Raw genomic sequence first — 15,777 nt, 5'->3', positions numbered from 1 at the left:
CCGGGGTCCTGGGATCGAGCCCCGCATCGGGCTCTCTGCTCAGCAGGGAGCCTGCTTCCTCCTCTCTCTCTGCCTGCCTCTCTGCCTACTTGTGATCTCTGTCTGTCAAATAAATAAATAAAATCTTTAAAAAAATAAAAAAATAAAAATAAATAAATTATGCTCAGATACATCATTTCAGAAGTCAGGGTAAAGTAGAATACATTAATAAACAAATCTTTTAAAAAATATTTTTAAGGGGCGCCTGGGTGGCTCAGTGGGTTGAAGCCTCTGCCTTCGGCTCAGGTCATGGTCCCGGGTTCTGGGATCGAGCCCCGCATCGGGCTCTCTGCTCAGCGCGGAGTCTGCTTCCTCCTTTCTCTCTCTGCCTGCCTCTCTGCCTACTTGTGATCTCTGTCTGTCAAATAAATAAATAAAATATTTAAAAAAAATATTTTTAAAATTTAAAAATATTTTTAAAAAATATTTTTTAAAATTTTTTTTAAATTTAAAATTTAAAAATATTTTTAAAAGATTTGTTTATTAATTTAAGAGAGAGAGAGAGAGACAGCATGAGTGGGAGGGGCAGAGGGTGAGGGAGAGAATCATCAAGTAGACCCCATGCTGAGTGTGGAGCCTGACACAGGTCCCATCCCAGGACCCCAACATCATGACCTCGGCCAAAATCAAGAGACGGCAACTTAACCTACTGAGCCACCCAGGCAGCCCATAAAATATTTTTCTATCAGAAATTGCCAAGTGGACAAAGTTGTGTTTTGGGGTTTTTTTTAAGACTTTTTAATTTTTATTTATTTGACAGAGAGAAAGCATGAGACAGCACAAGTAGGGAGAGCAGCAGAGGGAAAGGGAGATGCTGGGTCTCTGTCCCAGGACCCTGAGATCATGACCCGAGCCAAAGACAGTCACTTAACCAACTGAGCCACCCCAGCACCCCCCAAGTGGACAAAGTTTTGATAGTGGCAAGGAATAAGCCATCTTTTCCTAAAAGATCTAAAAATGAAGGAATGTTATATTTAGGTGATGTGATGCAGTAGTGATCAGAATGTTATTATATATTTGTTTTTATTATGTATTACAATTTTACCTCCAATATTTTTAAAAGTGTATGCGTGAGTGTGTGTGTGTGTGGTTTGTGAAGTCTTGGCTACTCAAGTTTAGAATCAGAGTGTGTTAGAGTCAAAAAGGGAATCTGGGGATCGTTTGATCCAAAGACATCTTTTACAGATGGGAAAATGAAGACCTAGAGAGGTGACTTATGCAAATCCTATGTCACATTACTCCCATTTGTATCCTTTCAGCCATGCTGTGTATCTTTCTCTATGCCATACTTACACCCTAGTAATAAGCTCTGTTTTACCTTTTTTTTTTTTTTGAGAGAGAGAGAGAGAGGGAAAGGAAGAGCGAGAATCTTTTTTTTTTTTTTTTAAGATTTTATTTATTTATTTGACAGAGAGAGACACAGCGAGAGAGGGAACACAAGCAAGGGGAGTGGGAGAGGGAGAAGCAGGCTCCCCGCTTAGCAAGGAGCCTGAGGCAGGACTGGATCCCAGGACCCCGGGATCATGACCTGAGCCGAAGGCAGATGCTTAACTGACTGAGCCACCCAGATACCCCAAGAGTGAGAATGTCCACACCTAGCACAGAGTCCATTGTGGGGCTCGATCTCATGACCCTGAGATCATGACCTGAGCTGAAATCAAGAGCCAATCACTTTATGACTGTGGACTCAGCCACACAGGCACCCCTCTATTTAACTTTATAAAGAAAATGGGAGAAACAGATTAGTTTATGCATGGGAAGAGGTGTATTTAAACTCAAGAATTTCATTCATCAAAAGTTGCTAAAATCCTGCCACAGTACCATGTGGATTACTTTGTTCTTTTTAGCAATTGCAGATGTTGTTGCTGGATTGACTTCTACGTATAAACACTTTACTAGTAAAGTGTTTGATGTATGGCCTTTTATTAATTCAAAGCAAAGAAAGCGAAGATGTGCCCTAGGGAAATTAAGTACTCTTTATCGAAGGAAATATTCATGATTTTCAGAAGTTTGGGGTAGCTTGGGGATAATGTTTGAGAAGTATAGATACTCTAATTGGTAGATTTAAATGTGCCAATTAGATTTAAGAGTATTTGAATCTACAAATATACTTCACTAAAATTAAATATAGAATTTTATCAGCCCTCAAAATATTGGGGAAATGATTTTATATAGGATATTTAATATTTTAATAGTTGACAAAAATTAGCTGAAATGAATTATACTTAGATTACACTTAAAATAAGATCTGTGGGGCGCCTGGGTGACTCAGTCAGTTAGGCATCTGCCTTCGGCTCAGGTCATGATCCTGGGGTCCTGGGAAGAGCCCACATTGGTCTCTCTGCTCAGTGGAGATTCTGTTTCCTCTCTCCTCCCTACGTGCGCCCTCTCTTGCTATCTTTGACCTCTCTCTCTCTGTCTCTCAAATAAATAAGCAGGATCTTAAAAAAAAAAAAAAATTCCCAAGTACTTTCCATGATCTGTAAGAGTATATGCGATAAGCTCCCGAGCCTCATCCCTGACTCTCTCCTTTGTTTACTCTGCTCAAGTCCTACTGGATCTTTGCTGTTCTCAACCCGTACCAGACACTCTTCCATATCATAGACTTTGCGTTTGCTCTTTCCTCTACTCGAAATCTCTTCCCCCTAGATATCTGCAATTCGTTCCCTTGCTTCCCATGTAAGTCTTCATTCAAATATAACCTTGTCAAAGTGGCCATCCTTGACCTCTGCCATTTTGAGCTGCATAATTCTGTTTTGCCGGAGGGGGTCATATGTGTCGTAGGGTATTGGGCAGCGCAACACACTGGATGCCAGGAGCCTCCTCACACCACCCCTCACCCTGGCCTCCAGTCTTAGCTACCAAAAATGTCTCCAAACATTCCTGAAGGCTCCCTGGGCGGGGGGAATTAGCCCCCAGTCTGACCCCTTTCCCTGCTTTATTTTTCAGCACAGTACTTAAGTTATATTTCATTATATTATATTTTTATAGTCTTACCTCACCTTAGATGTTATTTGCTTAGTAGTTGTCATTAGAATAACAGGACTTCTCTATCAATCCCAGCAGCACCCCCATTCCTAGAACAGCACCCAGTCAGGTTTTAAAGTAACATATCAGGGGCGCCTGGGTGGCTCAGCGGGTTGGGCCGCTGCCTTCGGCTCGGGTCATGGTCTCAGGGTCCTGGGATCGAGCCCCGCATCGGGCTCTCCGCTCAGTGGGGAGCCTGCTTCTTCCTCTCTCTCTGCCTGCCTCTCTGCCTACTTGTGATCTCTCTCTGTCAAATAAATAAATAAAATCTTTTAAAAAAAAATAAAGTAACGTATCAGATAGATTAATTTCACAATACATTTTCTTGAACAGTGCTCTGGTTTCTCTATTGAGATTGTATCCTTTTATTGTAATAAATTTATGCATGAAATTCAGTGGAGGAACCTAAGGAAAAGCACTGTTGAAACAGTAGGTATTTGAAATTTCTGGTGAAAGTCCAGTTTTCTTAAAACTTTATATGCCCAAGAGATTATAGCCCTCAGGACATTAACCCTCTTTCTCAGTAAATTAACTTCTGGTCATTGATCAGTTTTTTTGTTTTTTGTTTTTTTTTTTTCATTTTGAATAGTTTCAGACTAAGCATCATCAGCACTTAAGATATACACTCTGTTAGAACGGTCCTAGCACAAAAATAAAAAGGTTATTTATAGAGTCATGGTAAACGTTTGCATTACTCGGGACTGCATTTATTTTTATGAACTCCGTATTTATTTACATTAGCTCTTGGAAAAAAGTGGCGTCGAAGAGGGTAGTTTAATTTCAGGTGTGCTTTGTAATATAATCAGCATCCATTCATAAACTGTTCTACCAGACTAATGGAAGAATGAGGGATGTAAAACTGTTTTCTACCATGGCGGTGTTTTATTGGTACGTAGTCTATTAATTATTTTTTAGAAGTCCTGTCAGCTTCATGATTGAAAAATAATTTATTAGGCAATTCTGCTTTGTTAATATTAAGGATGCTATTTTTTTTTTAATTTGACAGAGAGAGATCACAAGTAGGCAGAGAGGCAGGCAGAGAGAGAGAGGAGGAAGCAGGCTCCCTGCTGAGCAGAGAGCCCTATGCGGGGCTCAATCCCAGGACCCGGGGACCATGACCTGAGCCAAAGGCAGAGGCTTTAACCCACTGAGCCACCCAGGCACCCCAGGGATGCTGTTTTTAAGTGAAGCTACATATACATTGTTTAAAATACAGAAAACATGGTGTAAAACTGTGCTCTTTCTGTTAAAATTTGCGTTTCCCTTTTAAACAACCTTAGGTACCAAACAGTAAGAAGAGCAAACACTGTATTTAGGTGAGCTTAGTAGGAACTGAGTCTCAAATGAAGACGAATGCTCATCGTAAGACTACTCCAAGAGGTTCACTTATTTCTTCTAATTTTTTTTTCCTTTTTTTGCCCGCTCTCCCTCTTTACAAAGATCTCAACAGCAACGGATTCATCTGTGACTATGAACTTCATGAGCTTTTCAAGGAGGCTAATATGCCATTACCAGGATATAAAGTGAGAGAAATTATTCAAAAACTCATGCTGGATGGTGACAGGAATAAAGATGGGAAGATAAGTTTTGATGAATTTGTTTATGTAAGTATGTGGAAGTCCACCATTAATATAAGGAGTCATGACTCTTCCTTTGTCTAGCGGGATCTTAAAAGTAGTCAATCCTGTGAAGTTGCTAAATGTTTCGTATCAGTACTGTTAGGATTAATAAAGTTTCCGTCATCCCACCAAGTGTCCTGGGTTCTCTTAGCCATTAGAGTATCTTAGCAAACAAATTGGGAAAAAGAACACTGACAGAATCGAAGCTACATCACGCTACTCTGCTTGCTGTGAAAGGCGAACCATTTCCTCTAGGGCTTCCTGAAAGGGGATTTTTCAAGGTGCTAAGTGTCGTCCTTGAAGTGCTCTTTCTGTTTCCCTTGGTATCTGCCTTGGGGAATAGGGTGCTCCCAGATGTTAGTTAATGCTACACCCTGACTCACAGTCTTGGAAGCTTCCTGACTTGAGCTTTCTGATTAAAAGAAGATGTTTGCGACTCTTGTCTTAGTAGTATTTAACCGGACGATTTTCTCGAGGATAATAATTTTGATAATTAAAAGTTAGAAGCCTATCTTTTCAGTCCATTGGAGGCAGCATTTAAAATATCTAGTATCATCAGATACTCCTCAGGGTTCGGGGCTGACTTAATTCTTCCACTTCGAAGCACCGAGTTTAGAGTTCGCACTCCGTGCTTGGGGAGGGGTTCTGTAGCCCTCCTTTGACACCGTAGCTGCCAGTGAGCGAGGTGACCGGTGCCATTTTCAGTCCATAGCCATTGACAGGAGTATTTGAGATGTAGCGGTTGCCTCTTCCGTCCATGAAGAACACCCTGAAGATTTTATTGGTTGGGTTTATTAATTTAAGGCTGAGTTTTTCTAGATCTAATTAGGCATTCCTTTTACTGGGTTACAAACAGGTAATTAGTTGCCTCATTTTTCACCAACTTCCCAGCTTTCTCATCCTCCTTTTCCATGGTAACTGAGGCTCCCTATAGCCAGTGAAATTCTGGTATGATCTCTCCCATTAGAATTAACTCCTTTAGAACATTGTTAAGAGCAGATTGGCTAATGATGTCTCCAGAGCTGAGAGCATTTGGCGCGGCGGGGAGGGCTGCTGTTTTAAAAATGTAGACATGTGTCATGATGGCGTTCTTGCCGGCTTCTTTTGAAATACTGATTTCCTACCCACTGTTTTTTGTCTTCAGTTATTGCCAAAGCCTTTTGTTTTGAATTCTGTGTTCAATAGTAAGTTGCAATTGACTTGCAGTATGAGCACTTGCATGTCTCTGATGTGAACGTGCTCCCCTTGGAACTGCATGTTGAGTTGTGAATTTAAAGCAGCTTAGAGCAGTAGTTAACTATGATGGATTAATTTTTGAGATAATTTACTGCCCAGAATTTTAATCTGCTAGAAAGAACGGACCTAAATCGTGAAGATATGCAGTGTGGCCAGTATTATTAAGGACAAAATTGTGAAAGTGTCTTTGAGAAAAATGATCTTAGGGAAATACTTAATTTTGTAGGTCTTGAAATGTTGCAGCTTCTCCCATCCGAGCTATCAGAGGCTTTTAAGGGAGAAGGTTTGATTCCCCTAGTATATTCTTAAAAAGTAAATGACATGCATACTAATTTTGGCATCGCTAGGAATTTTTAGAAAATATTAATGAGGACATTTTAGGTTAAAATGTACATTTCTTTTAATTGGAAGGAATCAATATGTTTATACTCTTTCATTTTTTTAAAGATTTTATTTATTTATTTGACAGAGATCACAAGCAGGCAGAGAGGCAGGCAGAGAGAGAGGAAGGGAAGCAGGTTCCCCGCTGAGCAGAGAGCCCAATGCAGGGCTCGATCCCAGAACCCTGGGATCATGACCCGAGCCGAAGGCAGAGGCTTTAACCCACTGAGCCACCCAGGCGCCCCAGTATACTCTTTTCATTTTTCAATTCAAAAATAAAAGCCTGGAGTCCTAAAAAAAGGAAGTAGCTTCCCCAACATTACACATAGGACTAGTGGCTTTATCCTGTTAGTTCCCTTCTGTTCAAGAAATTTGAAAATGTGAAGGACAGTAAAATAACCTGCCTGAAGTTTCAGAACGATACAGCCATGACCGGACTGAAAGACGGGTGTCTGAGCAAATGTCCGTCCGCTTCCATCTGCTTTGTCACCGATGAGACATCTTAGAAATTGTCAAAATATGGGTAGATTTTTGTCATCTGTGAAAAAGCAAAGGAGTTATTCCTATCAGGTGTTAACATAAGGAAGTAGAAATAAACGTGTTCTTGCATCTTGGGGTTTTTTATTTAAATTGCTGCATAAGAGGTGTTAATTGCAAAGCAGCATACAGACAAAATCAGTTTATGTTAATTTTGGAGAAGAATATATATAGGGCAGAAAAGAATCCCTAAGTTATATGTACACTTCAAATGTTAAAGTTAAATTTAACACCCGGATTTTGTTTCTTCTAAGTCTCTCAAAACGACATTACTGGATTTTTATACCTACAAGGTAATGGTGGGGTTTTGGGGTTTTTTTTTTTACCCATATCTTTAAAAAGACTGGTATGGCCCTTCCTTTCAGCAGAGATGTCTGCATTAAACTCTTGTTTTCACAGCGAGAAATTTGCTCTTGCCTAATGGCACTAAGTTATTGACCAGTTCTAGGACTTTTGCTAATAGCACTAATCTCATCAGATGAAATCACTTCATATAAGTGAAGTGCTTAGAACAGTGCCAGGCATATAGCAAACGCTATGTAGATGTCAGCTGTTGGGGGTAGTGATTTCTGTTCTGTTTTGTTTTGTTTTGTAAAGCAGTGTTCTTTTCCCATTATTAATAAGCTCAGGCCTACAACAGATTCCCAAAAAAAGAAAAGAAAAAATTCAAGTGTACTACTTTGGAAACATTTGGAAGCAAGCCTCAAACCCCGGAAGCCAGTCAATATTTTGCAATTCTTTCTGAAATCTTTCCTTCCTCCTAAGTCATTATGCCTCTGGATTGCTTTGTCTGGCTGCTAGTCCAGCACAGAGCTAGAAAGGTGACGAAACTTTAAAAAGGAATAAGAAATATATATATATATATATATATATATATATATATATATACACATTCCATAAGGGGGGAATGCATAGAACCAGAGCCGCAGGGTCCCCGGGAGTTTGCTCACGCATGACAAAGCCAGTCCTTCCTCCTCGAGGGAAAACAGCACTAACAGTGAGCTCATTAGTATCACAACGGGCGGCTTTGAAAAGATTCATTGAGAAGACTTCAGCACAGTAGTTGGCCTTGTGTTATCTCTGATTTCAGAGATTCTTGTTAAGCCAGGGTTTTCTACTCAAATAACTTTATCATCCGCTGGAGCAATTCTTCCCTAATGTAGAAAACAAAATGCAAGTTCTCCTGTGGTGAATCCATTGAAAAGATGTAAATCTTCAATTATCCCTTTTAATTTGCTTTTTTTTTTTTTTTTTTAAATCTACACAACAGAGGGAAAATACCGTGAACCTGAAAGTTTGAGCATGGCTGGAAACATTTATTTAAAAATATTTAGAAAACGAAGGTCCCATAACCTCTGTAAAGCAATTAAAAATTAACTGATTTAATTGCAACTTTGCTTTCGTTCCCAAGCATGAGCTTAACTACAGTGACGTAAGTAATGGCATTAGGGTATTACACAGTAGACATTCTTTTTTTTTTTTAACTTATTATTTGTATTGTTCCTTTTTTCCATGCTATATATAAATTTGGATTTATTTTTTAGCTGCAGTTGTGACCATGGAAACCAACCTAATTTTTAGAAGCAAACGATCTTGAGGCAAAAATAAGCCTAATAAAAAAATAGCTTTTCATGGGTCATTTCTGAGGCAATAACATTTTGTATGCTTTTTTTTTTTTTTGGTCATACAATTGATTTGTGGTACCTCAGTCATGAGGGAGAGCACACATTTCAGATTTTAATTTACTAGACAATGTCTAAATAATGTGGAGTTCAGAGTGGGGTAGAATAGTGAATATTGCGTTTTTACTAAGCAGATATATAGTTCTCAAAGGGGAGTTATGGGAACCAAACGCATCACAGTGAAGACTGCTACATTCACTGGTCACCATTTTATCATATAATTTTGGCTCAGAAGTTTAAGGTAAACGAAATGAAACGAAAGTTGGATTTAAAAAATCAGTGCGCATAAAAATAATTTCCATCGTTTAGAAATTGCCCAGAGCGCCTGAGTAGTCAGCTCTACGTTATCGATACCTAACAGGAGTCCGTATAATGGCCAGAAAGGAGGGAAGATGATTTTGTCAGCTGTGTGCAATATTTAGTCTGTGCATATGTATCTATAGACATAAGTAGACATAGACACACTCGCACACGTGCACACCCATTCTGAAATTCCACCTCTGACATTACAGGTAGAGCAGAGAAATCACAGCTCTGAAAATTAAGCTTGATCTTGTGGAACTTAACTACTCCCTAGTTTCCTAAATAAAATTGGGTTTGTAAGCCCAAGGAAAGTCAGGATTTTAGAAAGGCAAGAGGAAAAAGCATGGCTTTGAAAGAGAGGGCCACCCACAACACCTGTAACAACTTTTACACCAGTTACAGAAAATCTCTGTCTCTCTGATTTGGATTAATGGATTAGTGGATTAATGACAAAAAGGTTCCCTCCTGGGAAACCTAAATAGAAAAGGTCCTCCTAGCTTTTGGACCGATGTCTTATGCAGGACACAGGGGTTGGTCAGTGGCACATGGGGCTGGATTTCAAACTTATCTTGTCTGTTCTCTTAGATACAACCTGAACTGCTACATATTGTGACCCTGGTCTATGAACTTCAAACATGGGCTGTACCTCCTGAGATGTGTGTGTGTGTGTGTGTGTGTGTGTGTGTGTAACTGTCAATAATGCCAAAGGCCTTTGACTCCTGTTCTGTTTGTTCAGCAACTCTTCCATTAGGGTAGTATGTTTCCTTCTGTAAGTCCACTTATGTGTTATAAACACCTTTTTTAAAAAAGATTTTATTTATTTAGAGACAGAGTAAGAGAGAGAGAGCACACATGTACAATGTGGGGGGCAGAGGGAGAGGAGGAAAGAATCCCAAGCAGACAATCTGCTGAGCATGGAGCCCTGCACGGGGCTTGATCTCACGACCCTGAGATCATGACCTAAGCTGAAATCAAGAGTCAGACACTTAACTGACTGAGCCACCCAGGTGTGCCTTTTAAAGAAATTTTTTTGAAGATGCTACATCTTTCTCTGATTTTATTGGAAGTAGCTACCTTTTAGCCATGTGCATTGGTAGATCAGAAACAAGTTTGGGGGGCGCCTGCCTTCGGCTCAGGTCGTGATCCCAGAGTCCTGGGATCGAGCCCTGCATCGGGCTCTCTGCTCAGCAGTGAGCCTGCTTCCCCCCTCTCTCTGCCTGCCTCTCTGCCTACTTGTGATCTCTGCCTGTGAAATAAATAAATAAAATCTTTAAAAAAAAAAAAAAGAAAGAAAGAAAGAAAGAAACAAGTTTGGGCTTAGGTGAGTTCCAGTATTTAAAAGTATATAGTTAGTCCTGGGACACCTGGGTGGCTCAGTCCGTTGGGCTTCCAACTCTGCACTTCAGCTCAGTTCATGCTCTCAGGGTCCTGGGATCCAGCCCCACCTCCGGACTCTGCACTAAGCAACGAGTTTACTTGAGGATTCTCTCTTCCTCTCCCTCCCCCCATCCCTCCCCTCTTGTGCTCTCTCTCTAATAAATAGATCATTAGAAAATATAGAGAGATCTTTAAAAAGTATGTAGAGCTGCGTAGTCCTTTAGAACATCCATTCAGGGACGCCTGGGTGGCTCAGTTGGTTAAGCAGCTGCCTTCGGCTCAGGTCATGATCCCAGCGTCCTGGGATCGAGTCCCACATCGGGCTCCTTGTTCTGTGGGGAGCCTGCTTCTCCCTCTGCCTCTGCCTGCCACTCTGTCTGCCTGTGCTCACTCTCTCTCTCTCTAAAAAGAAAAAAATAAAATTAAAAAAATAATAATAAAACCTATTTTAGAACATCCATTCATTCAATCAGGCAGTTAGGAAAGGGTATGAAATCCGCTTTGTTACCACCTGCTTTGTACAATTAGAATGCACACATTCATTTTGTTCACCATGTTCTTCATGACGAGAAGCTAGATTTCATAAACACTCAAGACAGTTACTGAAAAGCCTCTTTTTTGTGTTTATTCTCCAAAGTTGTCTTTTTGCTGCCGACTCAACCCATTTTTTCACCTGATTACTCTAAATTTTGATTGAACAAGCTCTTGCCATTGTACCCCCCAAAGAGGTTTTTTTTTGTTGAATCATTAAATTTTCGTCTTCCTTTGCATTAAGAATTGTGGTTAAAGAAGGGGGATCCTTCAGCTTTTTCTCTCCAGGGAACGAACAAAGCCTTACTTGTTGGTAGAAAATTAGCAGATTTACCTATGCCTTTGAACCACACTAGTTGGCGGCTTAAAGCAGATTCAATGCATGTGGCACTTAACATTTTTGACAAGTGTGTGCAATTGACTGTCTGGCTTCATTTTCAGTAGCAGTATTGTAGTATTTATTTAGCATCTTAAAAGCGCAAGCCCAGTTTTCCATCTCCTTTTAAGACTCACCACCCATATGGGAAAATGTAGGTGAACAGAGTCTAAAAGAAGATAGAAGGGCTTATCGTTACACCTGATTTAAAACAAACTGTGAATTAACAACATATTTTCATTCGTAGATCTTCCAAGAGGTAAAAAGCAGTGACATTGCTAAAACCTTCCGCAAGGCAATCAACAGGAAAGAAGGGATTTGTGCTCTGGGAGGCACTTCTGAGCTGTCCAGTGAAGGAACGCAGCATTCTTACTCAGGTAATAATAGTATGACTTCCATGTGCATCAGGGTAACACAATGACCTAGGGAGGGCCGCTAGAGAAACATTGCTTCCTAATTAAGAATACAACAGAAGCCCACTGTGGTGTGTATTTAGACCTGGGACTAATAACTTGCCGTAACGGCATCGTAAGTATTTATTGTATGGCTTTGTTAGCTTGCAAGACATATTATATGATGTGAGCAATGATCGGCTTTATTATAGTAGAACTCTACAGGAATGTAAGTAATGTTTTTTTAAAGAATTTGGTAACTGGGCGCCTGGGTGGCTCAGTGGGTTAAGCTGCTGCCTTCGGCTCAGGTCATGATCTCAGGGTCCTGGGATCGAGTCCCGCATCGGGCTCTCTGCTCAGCAAGGAGCCTGCTTCCCTCTCTCTCTGCCTGCCTCTCCGTCTACTTGTGATCTCTCTCTGTCAAATAAATAAATAAAATCTTTAAAAAAAAAAAAGAATTTGGTAACTAACTTTTCTAAGGATCGGTTAACACTGCTCATTCTCTCTGTTTTTTGCTGTTAATTTTGTACTTCGTAAGAGCCATGTTGTATTCAAGTATCTGGGTTTCCAAAGGGGAGAACTCATGTTTGTGACACGTTAACTTTCAATACTACTGTACAAATTATTTTAGGCTTTAGAGTCAACCTAGAGTGTGAACTAATTTCTTGTTATTCAACATGACTATAGAGGAAGAAAAATATGCCTTTGTTAACTGGATAAACAAAGCTTTGGAAAATGATCCTGATTGCAGACACGTAATACCCATGAACCCGAATACTGACGACCTCTTCAAAGCTGTTGGTGATGGAATTGTGCTCTGGTAAGATGTTGGTTGATTTTGTGTCCCGATTTCCAAAACAGCCTTCCACGTAATTGATATATTATTGGTTTCTGGGTGCTTGACGGCTTCAACTCGAGAAACAGAACTGAAAGTCGTCTGGGTGTGTCTGAGAAAGTACCACCAAGATACAAATCTATAACTCACTCATTTAGACTGGGAACCGCTTTATAAGGAAGCTGCCAGTTTCCGATTTCTGCTGAAGTACAAGCAGAACATGACAACTTTGTTGGACTTAAGTATGTCAGTGTCCACTTATTTTTAAAATACCATAGCTTCAAAATACAAAAAAAGAGCTTCCTCTTCAGTTCTCACTCTCCAGTTACTTAGTTCTGAAAACTGTGTTGGTCCTTGCTGCCCCAGAGCCAACAGTATCTTGGTAGAAAGGATGTAAGATGATCAACACTTTGTCCCGTTGATGGTCTAAAAGCATGTGCTCCTTAATCAGTCGGCCTGGGTTCGTCCTCTGCCTCTGCCGCTCAGGAGCTTGTAAGAGCAACCCAAATGCAGTCAGAATATTCAAACCCCTTTGCATTTCACGCTGCATCTACTATGATCCCCATTAAAAACCATAAGATAATCCCATTTCGTCCATGTATAGGCACTAAAGAACTAATTCTCCCATGTGTTTTAGTACAGAGATAATCACATGATGCTGTTGATTTGATGTTTAAATCTGACATAGGGGCACCCGGGTGGCTCAGTCTGTTGAACGTCTGCCTTCGACCCAGGTCATGATCCTGGGGTCCTGGGATCGAGCCCCACATCAGGCTCCCTGCTCAGCGGGAAGCCTGCTTCTCCCTCTCCCTCTGCAACGCCACCCCCCGCCCCCGCTTGTGCTCTCTCTCTCTCCCAAATAAATAAAATCTTTAAAAAAAATAATAAATCTGACATGGAAAGAAGCATGGCTTTCCCTGTGTGGAATCACATAGGCACTAAACTGTTAGACACTAAAATGTTAGTGTCTTCATCCAGATTTTACCAAATGAGATTCTACCCAAAGAAATCACAGATTCTATTCTAATTAGCAGAACATTTCTTTATCTCACAACTGGATTAGCAATACCAAATATTGTGCCTAGCTCATCATTTAGGCTCTCAATAAATATGGTGAATGAAAGAATCTCATGCTCAATAAATTGACCTCCTTGTGAATAAATGGTCATTCTTATTTGTGAATTTTACAATCGAGAAAGAGACACAATTTCCATGTGGGATTTTATCTGTTTTTAAAATGTATGCAGTAAGGGTTTTTCCAGTATCCAAGTTATTCATTCTTTACAAAATGATGGGAAAATACAAAAAATTAAAATGATAAAGTATGCCCCAATCCCCAACTCAGAAATACTCAACTACTGTAAGCATTTTGGTCTTTTTTTTTTTCATGTGCCTTTTTCACATGTATAGTTTTTTGTGTGTGTGATCAACATGGTAAAAGTCATATATTGCACTGATTTTTTTTCAGATTGCATGAGAGACATGTCATGTGCCTTAAAACATTTGTGAATATTTACAGGCTCTTTAAAAGTAAACCAACTCCCTGCTAATTTGTGTTTCAGTAAAATGATCAACCTTTCAGTTCCTGATACAATTGATGAAAGAGCAATCAACAAGAAGAAACTGACACCCTTCATCATTCAGGTACAAATGGATATCCCTGCCCTCTTCCCGGAAACGGCCTTGTGAGATCCTATTCTGTAGCCCATCAGTTCTGCCCTTCATGTCTTCCCATTTAATTCTTCTAACAACTCTTGAGTTTAGGACTATTACCCAGATTTGACAGAGGAGAGCTGGGACTCAGGCTCCTGAGCTTGCCCAAGATTAACATTGGAACTGAAATTCAAATCCAGGACTAACTCCAAAGCCCTGTGTTCTTCTCATTACATGCTGTGTTCAAGCATGCAGAAATAAGCAAAAATATTTAAGCTCTTAATTAATTAGCATGCTTAAGCAATGGAGCATTTTTCTTTTCTGTCAAATGAGTATTACACTCTGAAATAGCAAAATTCCCTCGGGCAACAGCACCTCTTGGGACGCAGAGATTACAATTCTAGAACTTTTTTCAGGTGCATGGATTAGACCCCTCTTTTAGACATTTTTAGAAATACAATGACTCCGGTTCCTGGGTGACTCAGTTGGTTAAACGTCTGCCTTGGGCTCAGGTCATGATCCCGGGACCTGGGATAAAGGGACTCCCTGCTTAGCGGGGAGTCTGCTTCTCCCTCTCCCTCTGCTGGTCTCTCTCACGCGCACACTCTCTGTCGATAGAGAGATAGATAGATGGATAGATAGATAGATAGATAGATAGATAATCTTGGGGAAAAAAGTAGAAATACAGCCACTCTTGGGGCACCCGGCTGGCTCAGTTGGTAGAACATACAAGTCTTGATTTCAGGGCTATAAGTTGGAGTCCCAGGTATAGAGATTGCCTAAAAATAAAATCTTTAAAAAGAAAACAGAAATGCGACCCTTAACCCGCATGGAGAGCCTGACTCTAGTCACTCAGCCTTTTCTTTTCGTGACAATGTCCATGTACTTCAAAAGAGACCAAATAAAAATACCAAGTTAACTTCCCACAGAATTCTGGAAAAGACAGTAACAATAATAAAGCTGAGATTTGTTTTAGCTATGCCTTTAACACCAAAGTCTGGAGTCGGTTGTCTGGACTTTGTTTTCTGTGGATCATGTGCGGCTGAAATTAATTTCCTCGTTGAGCATTATTTTCAGTAAAGGGAGTAGACTCTTAAAAACTGGAAAGGTCAAGAAGCAAATGTGTACGTTGGCTCTCTTGCAGGAAAACTTAAACTTGGCCCTGAACTCTGCTTCTGCCATTGGGTGTCACGTTGTGAACATCGGTGCGGAGGATTTGCGGGCTGGGAAACCACATCTGGTTCTGGGACTGCTTTGGCAGATTATTAAGATCGGGTTGTTTGCTGACATTGAATTAAGCAGGAATGAAGGTAATGGAACACAGTCATTATTTTGAAAGTTGTTTATTGGGTATTTTTCCTGGTCACACAGACTGTTGTGCTTTCACTTAATTGAGGCAATTAGATGATAACTAGAATTAACAGAAGGTAATGCTATAGTGTTGATGTGGGAAACAGTCTAATTACAACTTTTCGTCTTTAGTAGTAATTCACATTTGCCTGGTGCTTTAGAATTCATTTTATAATAAAGACACAAAAGCACAGAGTTGAAGGAACTTTCCCAAGGTCCCCAGTCTGGGTATCTTTTCATTTCTAATCTGTCTGCCCAACTCCCACCCCATCTTCACCCCTGGATTTTGAGACCTCATCAAACTAATCTACCCCACCCTTGATGGTCACTTTTTCTAAACTTCTTACAACATGGGGTTTCCCGTCACACCATGGATTTGTAGATTCTGTAAGCACACACGATACAATTGTCTTATGTCCTGGGCAATTCTACATGATCC

The 15,777-nt window shown here is 40.3% G+C and overlaps 1 protein-coding gene across 2 annotated transcripts in view; it reads left to right on the top strand.

Annotated features, from left to right (window-relative positions):
• LOC111160956 (plastin 3) overlaps positions 1-15,777 on the top strand; it is an 84,612-nt gene that overhangs the window by 54,584 nt on the left and 14,251 nt on the right. For both annotated transcript variants that reach the window (XM_022524357.1, XM_022524358.1), the window contains exons 4-8: positions 4,507-4,670; positions 11,356-11,485; positions 12,188-12,320; positions 13,898-13,979; positions 15,133-15,298. In XM_022524357.1, the coding sequence (XP_022380065.1) occupies positions 4,507-4,670; positions 11,356-11,485; positions 12,188-12,320; positions 13,898-13,979; positions 15,133-15,298 (675 nt within the window). The remainder of the gene's footprint in view (positions 1-4,506; positions 4,671-11,355; positions 11,486-12,187; positions 12,321-13,897; positions 13,980-15,132; positions 15,299-15,777) is intronic.

Source organism: Enhydra lutris, unplaced genomic scaffold (assembly GCF_002288905.1).
Source record: "Enhydra lutris kenyoni isolate GAN:26980312 unplaced genomic scaffold, ASM228890v2 scaffoldscaffold80, whole genome shotgun sequence".
Lineage (NCBI taxonomy): Eukaryota > Metazoa > Chordata > Mammalia > Carnivora > Mustelidae > Enhydra > Enhydra lutris.
This window is presented reverse-complemented; position numbering and strand designations above follow the sequence as displayed.